This window comes from Dermacentor andersoni, chromosome 3 (genome assembly GCF_023375885.2).
Source record: "Dermacentor andersoni chromosome 3, qqDerAnde1_hic_scaffold, whole genome shotgun sequence".
Classification (NCBI taxonomy): domain Eukaryota; kingdom Metazoa; phylum Arthropoda; class Arachnida; order Ixodida; family Ixodidae; genus Dermacentor; species Dermacentor andersoni.
In genome coordinates, this window is record NC_092816.1 from 155,452,032 (window position 1) to 155,465,979 (window position 13,948).

Consider the following 13,948-nt stretch of genomic DNA (forward strand, 5'->3'; position numbering starts at 1 on the left):
GAGTCCTAGTGTTCCCTTGCGAAAAACACCATGTGACTTCCGCCACACACTCCTCAACTGATGCGGGCTGGGCAGGGCCTCTCCTACACTTCCCTTCCTACATGCATGGCTCGGAATCAGTGATTCAGTCTGGAAAATTGAACTTTGGGGCCTAAATTCGTCTGCAAAATCGGTTGCGAAAATGCATCAGCTCTATGAGAACCCTGACGGTGCATTTATGAAGTCTGGAATATCCATCAACTCTCAATTCTTGGTGTCCAAAAAAAATCTGTTGGCTTCTGTATATCATATTTTCCCATATATAAGGTGTGGTATCTCCTTCAAAAGTTTTGCCAGTGCATCTTATACAATCCAGCCTACTTATAACAATATTCAAGTGCCACAAAAATTCCATTGTTATAACCGATAATTGTTGTAACTGGGCTGCATGGAAAGAAAATCTAAATAGGGGGGTGGCAAGGCTGTTGTGAGAAAACTATAATGGTGGGGAGGCCAATGCCCCTCCCGACCACCTTCCTCCATCTGGCTGCTAATTGTGTTCACTGTTTAACGCTTCTTCGTGCGTGCTGCAATCCCGTGTAACAAGCCGCGGCTGTCGGCGTTCGAGAATGGCACTGCTAAACAACTGCAAAAAGGGGTCACGGGCAGCAAGCGACATGCGAACTCCGCTAAGGCATCGCTTTGGTGGCCCCAAAAGGGCCCTTTTAAAAAATGCGAGAAGGTTGCCACGGCAGTGTGTCGGCTTGAGAAATCGAGAAGAAACGCTGGGGTGAGATCTCCGCGAGCATCTTGCTACGTATTTCTCACTGGCTTGCACGAGAAACCCCATGTCCGTCAGCCTTGCTTTCTTTACGCAAAGCTTGCCGACATCCTTTTCCAAGGCATCCAGGTGTGCCACGTAATGCAGCAGACGGTCCCTCACAAAAACGTACGCGACGGCAATGTTAAGGCAGCCTGCCCTGCTGTGTCATCGCTGCTATTCTCACTGTCACCGTTGCTATCTGATGCAAGCACATTCACAACGATTGCTTCATTAGTTAGAAGCACTTTGTTTCCAAATCTAAAGAATTTCGCTTTCTTTTTACTGGCAGTGTCGTGCATTGCCGATGATCAGCAAGCCGATCAGCCATCTTCCGTTTCAGCAGCGAGTCAAACAAGGCTGATAAACCACGTGGCCAGGAACGACTTTGATGCAACCAACAAAGGCTAGCACGAGCAACTTAATCCATTGGCAGAACTGCGCAGATGAAGGGCCAGCAAGCAATCTGGGAGCAGTGCAGTAGCCGCTTTCCATTGGTGGTTCAGAGTGGCACGACATAGAGCCATGGGCGCAGCACAATCAGGTTCGGAGGGGTGGAAGGACAACAGCAGAAATACGCACGAGGCTGGAAATGCGGAGAAGGCTGCAAAGCAGGTTCTATTGTATGAGCGTGTGGCAGCTGTTGGGGCCGCGTGCGATCATGCAATCGCTTGAATTTCTCTTTTTTTCTTTTCAAGGATTTTACGTTTGATTACCTTTCGACATCTTGAGGACGCCATGCTGCAGAGGCACGGCCTCTGCAGCCTCTGCAGCATGGCGTCCTCGAGATGAACAGCGAACGTTGTGAGCACAACGAACGTTGTAAGCTACAACGAACGTTGTAAGCATGATGCTTACAACGTGCATACAACATGCAATGTGCAATGCATATAAAGAATACCGCCTTTACCAACCTCCTTCATGCAAGGCAATGCCTTGAAATGCTTGGTGCATGAGTAATGTCGAACAGCAGCAATTACACAAGTGAGATTGGGCAGTGTACAGTAGTAGCTGACTATAAAGGTAGAATGGAAGTTCTATGTCTGAAAAAGAAATTCACACAGTTTTTCTATCATTCATTCTGAATTGCATATTTTCTGAAACTGGACTCCACAATTTCAGTGGAACAACACTGGCTGCAGTTGGGAGACCGTGTTTACTGATGGGTGTTTTTACTTTTTTGTATAGTGCCTGAATGGTTAGGTGCTGCGGTCGGTGGTGACACTGTGTCATGTTTCCGTCTGCAAGGTCTGTTGCTGTCGCTGGGGACAGTTGCAGGAATCGTTCGCCGCCGAGTTCTACTGTGTGTCTCTTATCCTTATGTGCCATTTCATCTGGCTGACTCATTAAAGCTTCACTTACACCAATTTTCACAGTGTATTGGGTTTGCATGATTTTTTCTTCTCGGGTTTAGTGGGCTTAGATAGTCATTTAAAGAAATATTAAGAGCATAAATTTCACATCAATAGTCCTTTAAGGATAGGTTTATTGGGCTAATCAAGATGATCGTATGACATGTCTATAAGATGTGTTGCAGGATAGTGAGTCTCTCTAGGCTTATGCTGCTGACAATGTCATACCTTTTTGTAGGCTGCCTTACAACTTGCAGTATGACAGCAGTTTGTGAGCAGTAGCTGTTCACTTTTGGTCCAGACTGACTTGGTAATGTGTGCGTGCATGAACATGCAGGCTCCGATAGCCATGTAATTGGTGCCGCTGTATCCCTGCTGATGAATTTCGAATGGTTTGTGTATCGTTGCAGAAGTGCAACTCTACCTGTTGGTCCTAGAGATGCAAGAGAAATATCAGGAGGCCTTGGACGTCCTTCATGGGCCACTGGGAGGTATGGAGGCTCTTGCTGCCATGTTGACCCAGCTGTCTTATTTTCTTTTTCCTATGGTGATAATTACCGTAATGCTTAAACGTCAACAGTCTGCTTACTTTCATAACGCAATCAAAAGAAATTATGTGGCAGTTACCATGAAGGTTCATAATGGTTTCGCAGTGCTACACAAAGGTAGAAGACAAGAAACACAGTAACTACCACAGAAACTACCTTCAACTAAACAAACTACAGTGAAACCTCATGGCTGCTAACACCACATAAACAAACTTTTCAGAAATTCTCTGCTGACTTCTTATAGTTTCGATGTAAAAAATATTTCAGTATTACAAACTTCAGAATACCGAACATTTCAGAATACTGGTCGTTATTCAGTTTCTGTCATGTTAACAATGGCTGAATACCAATGCGAACTAATATTCCGAAATCTGGGGATTCTTAGATTTCCATATATCCTTCATGGCAGCTGAAACAGGCTAGCAGACAACAAGGAGCAGAAAGTGGACATCCCAGCGCATGGGTTCAGAAAACCTGAAAGGGCGCCCGAGAAAGAAAAAAACGCAGGAGAGAACGTGTTTTTCCTTTGTTTTTATCTATTGCGGGGGCGACGACGCGTCGGGTTTTTCGTGTGCATGCTCCACCCAGGCGAGGGTTGCCTAGCAATGGAGGAACGTCTCTTCCTTCTTTCGCCCTTTTTCTGCGCACACCTTTCTTTTGCACATCTTTGTGTGGCCTTATCACACTGTACCAGCTATGCACCCAAAGAAATGTAACATCTGTATTCTCGGGATGCCACACGGTCACACTTTGCACTTTCCGAACGGTGTTATTTACGCACCCTTGTGCTTTGGAATTGTTCAGGCTTTTGCCTCAAGCGAGACAGTTGTGGTGGCCACGGGCAAGGAATGTGAAAAACAAACTAAACAATGAGAAACATTGTGCTCTGAAGGCGACATGGGGCTTCCTTTTTGTCTGTAGTTTTCTCGGCATCAGCGTCTGTTTTGCATGCGTCACTCTTATTATGCGGTGCTTCGGTGGTGTGTGGCGGCGGAATCTATGGAATATAGCAGCAACAGGTGCCAAGAGCCCAGAGCAACGTTTTCGGGGATAGCTTATGGTGACAACTTAATAAACTGATGGGTTGATGGGGGGAATGTTAATTTTGGGACTTTCACTATACAGTCGCCGACCGTTTATTCAGACCTCACGGGGACTGCGGAAATGTCAGAATAAACAGGTGTCCGAAAAAGCAGATTAAGAAGGAAAAAAAATGAAATCCTTTATTTCCACGCACTTATTCGGGCTCGGCAGTAGGCTTAAAGAAATCGTGAATGCGCCGTTGCACGCTGTTCCGTTTACGCGCAATCAGATAAGCCTGAATCTCGGGGAGGGTCGTACGGTCACTATAGGCGGCTGAAAGCACAGCCACTGCTTGTACACGATCCGCATGCGACGGCAGCGTAGCACATGGTGCGTCAACTTCCGACTCGGTCATCGTCCGGCGGTGCAGCAGAAACCGGACGAATGATCTCGCCGTCGTCGAGTTCTGCGCACGTCAGTACAGCAGTGTCACCACCTGTGAAACTGTCAATGAGACGGTGTCCGGAATCGCAATGCAACCACTGCGCAAGTCTCGGCAGAACATTTTCCGCGTCGGTAGGGAGCACATCGGAAGGCGACAAATCTTAGGCCTCCCGGCACCCGCTTGCCGGCATTCCGCAGCGCAGTCTGCGCGGGCACTGTCGGCGCCATTAGAGACTTGACGCGATGTTTCCGTATGCCGCGTTGGATCGCTGAAACCTCGACACAGCACACAAAGCAAACACCGCCGTGCCGACACCAGTCACACAAATGAAAAAAACGCGGCCTGCTTGCAGCGTCGTGCGCGAAGAAACAAATCAGCTGCTGGATTGTCTTGACATGGCTCACTAAGCTGAAACCGGAACTGCTGCAGAGCCACTCTATCGAACCAGGCAGAAACGATGATGATGAGCGGGGATTTCCAGTAGCGCCACTTCGTGGGGCAGCAAGGAAGCTCCGTTCAAAACAAAAATGGCGTTCAGCAAGTCGAACCCTGCACCGGTCAGAGTCGGTGCACGGTGCTCTCGACCGAGTTGGCTCAAGGAGAGTCCGAAAAATCAGACGAGAGGTTGCAAGGTGTCCGAACTTTCGGCAGTTGTTATACATTATGGTCTATGGGGAGAATGGCGGTGCCGCGAAGCTGACCGAATAATCGGGCATGTCCGAATTTTTGGAGTCCGGAAAATCTGTCGGCGACTGTAATGACCTTTCAGAATAACGAACAATTTACCATGGTCCCCTTAAGTTCGTTATACAGTGGACTCTCGTTGCAACGGACCCTGATAATCCGACAAAAAATGTCCATTTTATCCAAAGTATGTAATATCTGAAACGCCTCACTTCTGAAACTTCGGTTGCGATGTGTAACAATGTTATCACAAAGAGTGAGTGAAGAACATTCAAAGTAAAAGAAATACGAAAGAAAAGTTGCAGTTTCACCCGAGAGGCGAAGCCGCGATTGCCATAGCAAATTAGTTGACAGCTATGCAAAGTAAGGATAGTAATTTTATTGGTCATATAAAGTTATAAACATTCGCTTACTAACTTAACAAGCATGGTGTCACGTGCGCAGAGGTAAACATGAACACATCACACTCGATGGGCGTGGACACTCGCTTTGAAAGTGCTGGTGGGAGCAAATGTGGCAGCAGCAGTGAACAAAGTTACCTTGATGTGGTCTCACTTCAACGCTAACTAAACGTCGAAATGCAGCGTATACGAAGCTACCAGCACTGGGGGCACTTTGTCTACATCGCAGATCGCTTTCAAGATACGGCGCCCGCGCAGGCACGAACTTAGTCCACATCGCAAATCACTTTCAAGATACGTCGCCCATGCAGGCTCGCACTTTGTCCACATCGCAGATCGCTTTCAAGACACAACGCCCGCAGATGCGCGCTTTGTCCACATTGCAGATCGCTTTCAAGATACGGCGGCCATGCAGGCTCGCACTTTGTTCACATCGCAGATCGCTTTTAAGACACAGCGCCCGCACAGGCGCGCACTTTGTCCACATCGCAGATCGCTTTCAAGATACGGCGCCCGCACAGGCACGCGCTTTGTCCACATCGCTTTCAAGATATGGCACTCGCGCAGGCGCAAGCTTTGTCCACATCGCAGATCGCTTTCAAGATACGGCACCCGTGCATGCGCACACTTTGTCCACATCGCAGATCGCTTTCAAGATCCGGCGCCTGCGCATATGCGCACTTTGTCCACATGGCAGATTGCTTTCAAGATACGGCGCCCACGCGGCCCTCGCCTTGCCCCCCCCCCGTGCCTTGTGTGTGAAAGATAGTGTGCTTCCGTCTCTCCTTCCTCCCTTGCACGTGCGATATTGAGCTGCAATGGTCGGCTGACCCTTGCAAACCTCGCAAGTTGGTTGTTAGCTCGTGTCGACACGGCAAAAGTCCATTTTATGCACCCGATTTTGATAAATATTGACGCTAATTTTGTCCTCTGTAGCAGATAGTCTATTGTAGCGCAGTCCATTAAAAGCGAACTTCGTTGCATTAATAAAATAGATAGAGCAAGCTAAGGTTGAAATATGGTCTGTTATATCAGAAAGTCTGTTGTATGCGTGTCCGTTGTAACAAGCGTAGATGGTATTGAGATTTCACTGTATTGTAGCCTAAACAAAGCTGCAATCCACTATGGCATTCAAGTTTGATGTTCTTGATCTTATAATCTTTCATGTACTCCTGCCAAATGAATCAGCGGTGTTTCTCAGCTTATTTTGCTTCTGCTAGTTTAGTTCAACTCCCAGGATAATTCGATGACTTTTGTCGGTCTCATCAGGGTCAAATTAACAGAAATTGACTGTGTTTGGCGATGTTTGTTATAAGCATATATTTGTTACATGCTGATATTGGTGACAAACATTCAATTTACTTCATTATATCCAATAACCATTACATCAGTTTTAAAGGGTTAGTTTGTACTACGCTATTGTACAGCCATCACATTGTACCTTACCGTATTTACTCAATTGTAGCGTGCCTTCGATTGTAACGCGCACCCATTTTCCATGACAAAAAGAAAAAAATAACCTCGATTGTAACGTGCACCCATTTGCCACAACCTAAAAAAAGAAAGTCCTTTACATCCTTAAAGTCTTTTACACCTTATTCTTTCATACGGGAAGACAACTTTCATTCATAAAAAACAAAGATTTACTCCCGATACACTAAAGTTGCGATAAATTAAAAATGTCGCAGCTTTGCCCGAAAGGCGTAGCATCGATTACGATAGCAAATTAGTAGACAGCTATACGAGAAGTAAGGGTAGTAGCTTATAGGCCGTATAAACATTTAAACATTTGCTTACTGACTAAATTAACAAGCATGGTGTCATACGCGCACAAGCATACATGAACACATCTCGCACAATCACCACGGAAACTTCTTATCGAAACACTGGAGTCGAGACGTGCAGTAGCAGGAGCGAGCGAATTGACCTTTGTGCGGCCTCTCGCTTCAACGCGCATTATGTGACAAGAACACAGCGCTGTGTGTATAGATGCGTAGACTCTGTCTCCGTCACGGATCGCTTTCAAGATCGGTGCCGCGCGGCTGCACTATACGTAGCAACCGTGGGAGTAGAAAGCTTCTCCACTTTGCGCTCCAGGCCTGCACGCAAGTCTCGGGAACTCTGAACGCCCTTGATGCAGCCCCATTTCCGTCAGTCTCCACACATGTGATCACTTTCCTTTTAATTGCGGCATTGTGATGAACTCGGCATGTCTTTGCAGTTGGCACTTCCATGCCGGTAGAGCAAACCCGAAAAACAGGAAGACGGACGGTGTGCTAACCTAAGCACATGTACTAGAGCACATGGAGGAACCTATAGCAGCTAGGCTCGAAGCGCGCGTGAGGTGGCCATTTTTAAATGCTGATGGCGATATGCTAACGCATGTTTAGGGTCGTACTCGATTCTAAGGTGCACGCAATTTTTGGAACCATTTTATGAGACAAAAAGGGGCGCTATATTAGAGTAATTACAGTAATTCTATGCAAGACCTTTGCAACACACTTATTGGCTTCAAGTTTGTCGCCACAATGCAATAAATGTTGTGCAATTTGTTTATTTTTCTCAGTGCTCTCTTAAGCATTTAGAATAAATGGTTTTAATTGAAGTCTGCAAAAGCACCAATGTTTGATTGCTTTCGCCTGCCTCGTGGGTGCACGCAGAGAGCCTGACCTCTTACCTGGACTTCGTGCACCAGCGCAAGGTGGAGCTGCTGTCTAAGCTGGGGCGCTGGCCCGAGGTCAACTCTGTCTGCAAGTCACTGCTGCTCAGCAAGTATGCCATTTTGTTTTTTATTGAGCATACATTGGAACCCAGTTGTTTGTTTCACTCACTTCCTCAGAAGTTGCTGTTAGTCTTTTTTTTTTTTTTTTACATTGAGACTATAAAAATTTTAAGAGCAGGCCTGTGCGAATGTTCAAAATTTCCAATACAAATTTCACGCATTTGTTTCAAATCAAAGCATTCAATTACATAATTTAGTACAGTACAACCTTGTTAATTTGACCTTTGTCAACTCAGAAAATCGGATGAGCTAAACCTCGATATAACTAACTTCAATATAACAAAATTCTCTATATAATGAAGTATTTAACTTTTCATAACCTTTTGTCCATAGAACACCATGTATTTAATACCTCAATAAATGAAGTGTGCTTGTACAGTGCAGTCCACTTATAGTCCACTTATATTCCACATATAACAATATATTTGTTATAACGATGACCCGATTTGAGAGTGTCAACTTTTGCAATAGGGCTATGAGAAAAGAACCCATATATAATGATATGTTATTCATCTCATATCGAATAGAATGATCAAAATTTTGCCTTCCGGATGGCATTTTGGATGCAGAAAAATCGTGAAATGTGCTTTCCTAAGTTCCCCTTAAGCATACGATGCTGAGACGGGGCGATGCGTTTGCCTATGCGCGTTCATATTTGCCGCCATTAACTGCACAGTGCATCCTGCCCATGCGCCACAAAATGGCGCCAGCTACCTCGCGTCCGCGTCGCTCACTATCGAGCTACACATGAGAGAAAAAAAGACAGCGTGAAGTGAAGCGGTGCCTGCGCTTTGCCCCCTTCTGAGCAAGCACGGAAATGCACCGTGGAAGCAGCAGAGGACAGCCCGGTTGATAGAAGGCGCCACCGACAAAGCGTAGTGTTGTATTGCTTGAGAGGAAGCTGCAAATTTTGCAAGGCCCAAAGTGTGAGCTCACACAGGAGTGCCGCGATCATGACGGCCGCAACCAGGGGCCATGCCGACCAATTGAAAAGGCGGGCTTTGTGGGCCTGAATGAAATCCCTGAAACCAACACGGTGAACGCTGCTGGCATTTCGAGCTCTGCAAGCATGTCGCTGCTGCTGATGAAACAGGTGGTGCTTCAATGGAGGAGTATTTTAATGCAGATAGTGCTGCCTCATTATGCGAAGAGATTGGGGCGATCATTGTCGCAGCAGACGGCGGCGTTGTGCGACGGGTGCTATGTGATTGACAGTGACCCGTCGTTGACACCGACCTCGATGTCCACGCGAAGTGCACTGTCATTGATCGAGTCGCTCATTGATTTCATTCACGCTTAATTATTGCCGCTAGTGTTCGCGCAGCAGCTCGATGCCGCAGTTGTGAACCTGAAACTCCCGTGAAAGCAAGTGTGGATTCCCGATTATTTCAGTGTGACCTTGATATACACTTGATATACGCTGTTTAGAGCTATAAATAAACATGTTATTTTTTACGGGCTACTTTATACAGTCTCTGTATTTTAGCGCAAGTTTGCTTTCAGAGCTACAAACATATGTTGTTGTTGTTTTTTTATGGCAGTCCTGATATAGTGATGATCGGTTATAACAATCAGATTTTTCGTTCTTGATATTGTTGTAAGTGGACTGTACTGTATGCGATTTCAAATGTAGCAAAAGAGTGCTTCGGCCACAAAGAAATGCCGAAACAATAAATGGAAACATATGCGAACGCAGATGGCCAAATGATTGAATTACAAGTGGCTGCTTGCAAACACACCTCTTGAATCGCACGAGGCGTTACAAGAGCGACCACCGAAGTGGAGCCACATCGTGTTTCATTGTAAAGTCCCAAGTGCGATAAGATTCTATCGTGCCTCGCTCATCTTGTGCTTTAGTTGTGAGTGAAAGGGCACAGGGTGAGACAAGAAAGATGGTGGCTTCACGAGTGCCGCCTTCCTGCGCGTGTACAAAGAGAAACGTGGGGAGAGGAGCGAGCTTGCGGTAATGTGATCAAGCGTGCGCAAGGGGTTGGAGGGGGGCAAGGGGGGGTAAGTTGGTGCACGTCTTGATTTCTGTTGTGTCTCGGCCGTGGCTGATCGTGGCCGTAAGCGCGGCTGAGCGCACACACAGCCGCACACCCTGCTTTAGAGGTAATGTGCTGCGTGTGCGAAGAGTGGGCATGCCGAGGGGGCGTGGCACTTTGTAAGCTGTCTTCCCGCGTATTTAGTACTGGAGGTTGCGTAATGTCGAGTTTCAATGAGCCATTGGAGTGAGAGGCAGACGAAGCATTCGCTCCCGGTTGCCGGCGCCTTTGGCCCTGTGCGGGACTTTGACCCATGGCACTGTCCGGGTCTCTACGTCGAATACATTCAAACCTCAAAACAACGAAGCTCGATTTGACAAAATTCACGATGTAACAAACTATTTTCATTTCCTGACCGTAGTTCTGTTGGAAATGTGCATTTTTTTTTATTTAGCAATGCAATTTCGTGACAGAATTTCAATTAACCAAATTTTCAGCCTTTTCGAGCATGTACTTCTAGCCTGTATGACTAGCAAATCTATCGGAAAACTACAAAATTGTTGGCTGACGCAAAAGTCATTTCGAGTGTCCTTCCACATGAAACATTTGAACGGCAAAAAAGCCATCAATGTGCGCGTGCCGGGACGGGGCGGGGTAGGCAGGAAACAATGCTGCACCATTTGTCGCCTTGGTGAACCACTTGTGGAGGCGCAGGGCGCGCTCACAGCACTCGGAGAAACACGAGAGCTGGCAATTCCTTCTGTGCAAGGGGGACGGGGAGGTAGTGAACATGTGGTAATGTGATCAAGCACACGCCAGGGGGAAGTGGGAAGGGCAGGCAGGTGCACTTATCTGCCCTCTCCCCCTAGCGCACGCTTCTCCTCACATGTGACCCACGCAGTGTATCTTGGCGGTAACATGCGGCAAGTGCAAAGCGCGAGCCGAAACGGCTGGTGCTTTGATGCGCATTGTGTTCCTGTGCCTCTCGTGTTGGCAGTCGCATAATCTCAAGTTTCCGAGACACGGCGGGAAGTGTCCGCTCGCATTGTGACAGCAAGTTCATGGTCTTTCAGTGAGATCTGTTCAAGTTTGCCCATGTGCACATGAGACCGATAAAACTACAAAACTTACTTCGTGTAGTTGTCTTTCTGATATATCATCATCAATGCTCCGCCTTTCTGGCAAAACTATTGCATTTTTTTTTAATTTTTTGCTCAGGATGATTATCCATATTTCTTTACAATGGATGGATGAGTGTCCCCTTTGGAACAGGGTGGTGGGTTGCACCATCAAGCTCTTGTTATTATATTGCCTAATGTCCTACCTATGTTAAAGAAGAAAAAAAGAAAAGGAACCAAACTTTCTGACCCTATGTTGGGAACTATGTTTTTGTACGCCTCCATTGTTTGTTGTATCCCTACTTTTCTTCTACCAATCTTCGAAATGCCTCTCCAAGGACTTCAAGAAGGCCAGAGGTGCCTAAATCCACTGCTGGGCAGATATCTTCACATTCTAATAAAACGTGCTCAATTGTTAATTTGTGGGCACCATCTGATGACGGCTGTAGGTAATAAGCATGGTCAGCCATGGCGTCAGTTTTACAGCAGTGCGTAACACAACGCACGCAAACACAACACAACGCAACGCACGCAACATAACACAACATAACACAACACAATGCACGCAAATCTCCGATGCCGTGAGCCACGTCAATGCATTGCTCTCGCTGTGATCTGCACCGCAGGCTCCTAACTGTGCTATTATGGCCCAAACTTCTTGCGATTTCTTTGCAAGTACTTATCGACAAGATATTATCCACCAGGAATGCTTTGGGAATTTGCGAAGTTGTTTTTACTGCTGAAACTATAAAGTCTCGAATTAACAGAATTCACAGTTTAACAAAGTTTTTTACTGGAAGTACAACTTCGTCATGTAGAGGTTTGACTGTATATCAAATTATTTGAACATTCGCTATTCGATTCAGTGATATTCAAGTATTCATGCACCTCGATTTTGTATGGTCAATTTTGTGCATTGATTAGTGTTGTACTGCACTAGCATTTGTGCACTTTTCCAAGTTTTCTTTGGCTTCCAGTTGTGTTTACACCTAACTGACATGTGAAACCGCTCTTCCTGCCTTTCTCTTTGCCAGCCCGGACAACTGGCAGTACTACAAGCAGTACCTGGACAGTGTGGACAAGCTGCAGGCTTCTGGCTGGACGCCCGAGGAAACCAGCACCGAGTGAGTCGTTCGATTGCATCACCAGCTGCAGCTGCCACTATTTGGAGCTTGTTCCCGATGGTGTCTCGGTTGCGTTCTTCAACACATGGCCAGTTGTTGTTTCATCAAAATTTCACTTGCTGTGTACTTTTATTATCAAATGAAATTACAGGGGTTTTTCAAAGCAACACATGCACTTTGAGAGAGGCTACAAGAGAGAGAAATTGTGCAAAAATATTTCTACCAACGTTCTTACATTTAATGTGACTCAGAGTTGGAGAAATTTTGTATGCACATTCATAAAGATGTGTAAAATGCAAGTACTGAGGCCTTATTGTATTTCCAACAATTTTGCTCGTCTGCCTTTCAGAAAATCGCTAATCGATGTTCCAAATGATAACAGCAGAAATTAAAAACTTTTCTTAAATATTAAATGTAAAGGAAACCTATTTTTTGAGCTTCATTGCAATTATTCGTCCAATAAAAAGCAAAATATGCTATCTTATAGCACTCCTATGTCTGGTATGAAGCCCAAACCCTGAACAAGGGACTGCATCTTTCCCACTTTCAAGGATCACTGAAAGATAGCCAGGTATGATATTGAAAAACTAAGAGATATCCGAGACTATGAGATTAAATTCTATATTCTGCATAAATTTCATTGATTTAGCTTTCTCGTTTATCAAAGCATATTTCTGTCGCATTCCCCCTTAAGATGTGAAAGAGCCAAAGAAGAAAACGATGGAACTATTGAAGGGCATTGGTTTGCATGAGTCACTAAACAGTTTTGAACACTAGATGAAGCAGTTGCACAAGTTAATTGCATCTCGGGAAAAATTTTGTATAGGTGTTTATAGTTTGGGCATGCTAGAAAAATATACGATTTATAAAAAGCAATTCTTGCTACTTTTGGGTCCTGTCTTGTGTATATATATCAGCGGTCATTCGGGTTTGTTATGAAGTGTTCGAAATGTATGTGAAGCTTGGAAAATTTCAGCAAGGGTTCAGTGTAGCCGTAAAGTCGGCATTTCCATGTTTGCTGCAATGAAATTGACCAAAATTGCTACCATCTGGAGTCTGAAGCCTCGGCAGACTGCACAATGCTTGCACCTCAATCACGCTACAGTGGCAGTTTGTGTGCATTTGTACCTTGACAGCTCTTGCGCTGCGTTTGCTCGCAGTGACAGTGATGGCGAGGAGCTGTGCCCGGCGGCTGACCACACGTACGCACTAGCCTTGGCCTTCATAGAGTCTCTCAAGGAGAGCTGCAAGAAAGGCGGACTGCTCCGAGGTCCTTGCATGGCTCACGTTGCAGTCATGATCAGGGAGAAGGCCAGTCCGGAAGTACTCGGTGAGCAAGAGCAGGCCTGCCCAGACAATGCTTCCCTGTATGCAAAACTGGGATTTTGCAGACCACTTTTGGCGTCTCATCCTGTTTAAAAAGGAGCTGCTTGAGAAAGTGCAAGACAACTTAAGGATGTACTATCAGCACAAATGCGAATGAGAAACGCATAGAGCAGAACACCCCTCACACGTTAGTCGGTCGCCAAACCTGGTGTGGAGCCTTAACTAAACGTGCAAGCTGGCACAATGCTTAAGTGACATGAAGTGGCAATAGCTGAAGCAAAGGAATGGATTCTGGTTGCCCTAATTGGTTCACGTGACGTGAAGCCGTGAACGGCAAAATTGCTAAAGATGCAAATGTACA

General features: G+C 45.9%; 1 protein-coding gene across 1 annotated transcript in view; it reads left to right on the forward strand.

The window, feature by feature from the left end:
- The window catches only part of psidin (phagocyte signaling impaired), an 84,943-nt gene that overhangs the window by 10,651 nt on the left and 60,344 nt on the right, over nucleotides 1-13,948 (forward strand). Inside the window, exons 5-8 of the mRNA XM_050172882.2 lie at nucleotides 2,562-2,642; nucleotides 7,913-8,024; nucleotides 12,172-12,261; nucleotides 13,422-13,591. Of these exons, the coding sequence (XP_050028839.1) occupies nucleotides 2,562-2,642; nucleotides 7,913-8,024; nucleotides 12,172-12,261; nucleotides 13,422-13,591 (453 nt within the window). The remainder of the gene's footprint in view (nucleotides 1-2,561; nucleotides 2,643-7,912; nucleotides 8,025-12,171; nucleotides 12,262-13,421; nucleotides 13,592-13,948) is intronic.